Source organism: Homarus americanus, unplaced genomic scaffold (assembly GCF_018991925.1).
Source record: "Homarus americanus isolate GMGI-L3 unplaced genomic scaffold, GMGI_Hamer_2.0 scaffold25483, whole genome shotgun sequence".
Classification (NCBI taxonomy): domain Eukaryota; kingdom Metazoa; phylum Arthropoda; class Malacostraca; order Decapoda; family Nephropidae; genus Homarus; species Homarus americanus.
In genome coordinates, this window is record NW_024726235.1 from 2,347,775 (window position 1) to 2,350,811 (window position 3,037).

At 42.9% G+C, this 3,037-nt stretch overlaps 1 protein-coding gene across 1 annotated transcript; it reads right to left on the bottom strand.

The window, feature by feature from the left end:
• Positions 1-944: 944 nt before the first annotated feature.
• On the bottom strand, positions 945-2,576 carry LOC121865522 (nucleolin 2-like). Its single transcript, XM_042365039.1, has one exon. It carries the CDS (start codon positions 2,574-2,576, stop codon positions 945-947), a length of 1,632 nt encoding a protein of 543 aa, XP_042220973.1.
• Between the last annotated feature and the right edge of the window lie 461 nt (positions 2,577-3,037).

The window sequence follows — 3,037 nt, forward strand, 5'->3', positions numbered from 1 at the left end:
TGAAGGCTTTTGTTAAACCACCAATGTATGTAATAAGTCATTTATGTCCAATGTGTATTTTCAGCCTTCGGGCTGCAAACTTTTTCAATAAACCGTTTTATTATTTTACACATACACACACACACACACACACACACATATATATATATATATATATATATATATATACACAAACAATAAAATACATACACACATATTAGTGGAATGAGAACTTACTGCAGCTTATGGTGATCAACATTATCAGTCGGTTATAACACAAGGAGGAATTGGATAACTGAGTCCATATCCAGACTGGTGGGAGACTGTTCGGGCACCTCGTTGAATAGTATTGACATCACATCGTAATGGTGAGAGGATAATTACTGTAGGTACAGGTATAGTTCCCTTCACTAGTGCGTCCACAGGGGGTAGTCAGGTTTTGTCCAGTGTGGCAAACCTGTGTTTGTTTACATTCGACAAAGAAGCGTAAAATAGTTCAAATATGTTGTAATCAAATTAAAACAATATTAAAACAAATAGCTCAAAGATAATAAATTGTTGAATGTTTATATGACGAGCCCCTGTAAACGGACAAGTGAAGGGGACTGTACATAGTTGCCATACATCTGAACTCCAACTTGAACAGGTAATACTTCGAGGTGATTCTCCGCCACAGTCCATTACAACTGTCAGGTGAATCACTCTTGAGAGCGAGTATATTAATTTAGGGGATTTACTCTGATTTATTATTATATTGTATTGTATTGTATTGTATTGTATTGTATTATATTGTATTATATTGTATTATATTGTATTATTATATTGGCAGTAGTAGTACAGGTAGTAGTAGTATTAAATAAGTTGTTGAATTTGTTGTTTAAAGTATATACTGTAGGTAGGTCAAGGGACACACAAGTACCTTTATATTATTTATTAATTCATTATACAAAAATAACCTAAACACCTCACTGAGCCTCCTCACCGGACGACTCATCCTCACTTTCCGAGAAAATACTTCTCGTCCTGCTCTTCACTGGACGACTTATCGTCCCCTCCTCACCGGACTCATCGTCACTTTCCGAGAGACAAAGTGTCGTCCCCATCAATGGAAAACTTTTCGTCTTCTCAACAGACGACTCATCGTCACTTTCCGAGAGACGACGTTGACGTTTCTGAGGAGAAAGATGGTCGTCCTCCTTCTTACTGGACGACTTGTCGTCAGTTTCCTGTGGACGTTGACGTTTCTGAGGAGGAAGATGGTCGTCCTCCTTCTTACTGGACGACTTGTCGTCAGTTTCCTGTGGACGTTGACGTTTCTGAGGGGGAAGATGGTCGTCCTCCTCCTCACTGGACGAATCGTCGTCAGTTTCCGAGAGACGACGTTGACGTTTCTGAGGGGGAAGATGGTCGTCCTCCTTCTTACTGGACGACTTGTCGTCAGTTTCCTGTGGACGTTGACGTTTCTGAGGAGGAAGATGGTCGTCCTCCTCCTCACTGGACGAATCGTCGTCAGTTTCCTGAGGAATAGGTCGTTCCTGAGGGGGAATGTGGTCGTTCTCCTCCTCATTGCACGCCTCCTCTACAGTTTCCTGAGGAATAGGTCGTTCCTGAGGGGGAAGGTGGTCGTTCTCCTCCTCATTGCACGCCTCCTCTACAGTTTCCTGTGGAATAGGTCGTTCCTGAGGGGGGAGATGGTCGTTCTCCCCCTCATTGCACGCCTCCTCTACAGTTTCCTGAGGAATAGGTCGTTCCTGAGGGGGAAGATGGTCGTTCTCCTCCTCATTGCATGCCTCCTCTACAGTTTCCTGTGGAATAGGTCGTTCCTGAGGGGGAAGATGGTCGTTCTCCTCCTCATTGCACGCCTCCTCTACAGTTTCCTGTGGAATAGGTCGTTCCTGAGGGGGGATGTGGTCGTTCTCCTCCTCATTGCACGCCTCCTCTACAGTTTCCTGTGGAATAGGTCGTTCCTGAGGGGGAAGATGGTCGTTCTCCTCCTCATTGCACGCCTCCTCTACAGTCTCCTGAGGAATAGGTCGTTCCTGAGGGGGAAGGCGGGCCTTCTTCGCCTCACTGTACGACTTGTCGTCAGTTTCCTGTGCAATAGGTCGTTTCCGAGGGTGTAGACGACTGCTCTCGACATCCTCCCCACGACGATCATGTTCACTTTCATCATGGTAAGGTGTCTCACGAGGCACCTGGGGATAGTCTTGTGACTGATGATTAGAGACATATTGCTCTTCCTCATAACAAGGTTGATTATAATAATAATGTGGATCGTTATAATTGTTACGGTGTGTTCTGCGGTTGGCATACAGAACGGAAACTTTCAGGGGTCGGTTGTACACCAGTCGTCCATTATTCTCGAGGGCCAACATTTGGTGCCGCTTACCACAGTACCGGATTTTGGCAATGCCACGGTGCCACGTTCCATCATTATTATATGGCATATAACAATCCTTCATGCCCCCATCTTCATTAAAAATGTATACAATATCCTCATATGAACACTGAAACGAGATGTTCTGAACGTACACCCCGAATGCATCATAATCGTGAAAATTACCGCCTGAGACGCTTGATCGGTGAGAGTAGGCCATCGTTATTATTGGGTTAAGTGATCACTCTGGCAAGGAGGGGTGAGTTTACCTCAGTGTAATTAATGTAGTAAGAGGTACTGCACTTGGTACTATAGTTCTGAATACGAGGTGTAATGAACATAATTATACAACTATTGTACTACGTGTGTTGTAGTGAACATTTAGTACTAGTGTTGTAGTGAACATTTAGTACTAGTGTTGTAGTGAACATATAGTACTAGTGTTATAGTGAACATGTAGTACTAGTGTTGTAGTGAACATTTAGTACTAGTGTTGTAGTGAACATTTAGTACTAGTGTTATAGTGAACATGTAGTACTAGTGTTATAGTGAACATGTAGTACTAGTGTTATAGTGAACATGTAGTACTAGTGTTATAGTGAACATGTAGTACTAGTGTTATAGTGAACATGAAGTACTAGTGCTGTAGTGAACATGTAGTACTAGTGTTATAGTGAACAT

Coding starts and splice junctions, on each gene's coding strand:
- LOC121865522 (XM_042365039.1), bottom strand. CDS start 2,576: ATGGCCTACTCTCACCGATCAAGCGTCTCAGGCGGTAATTTTCACGAT.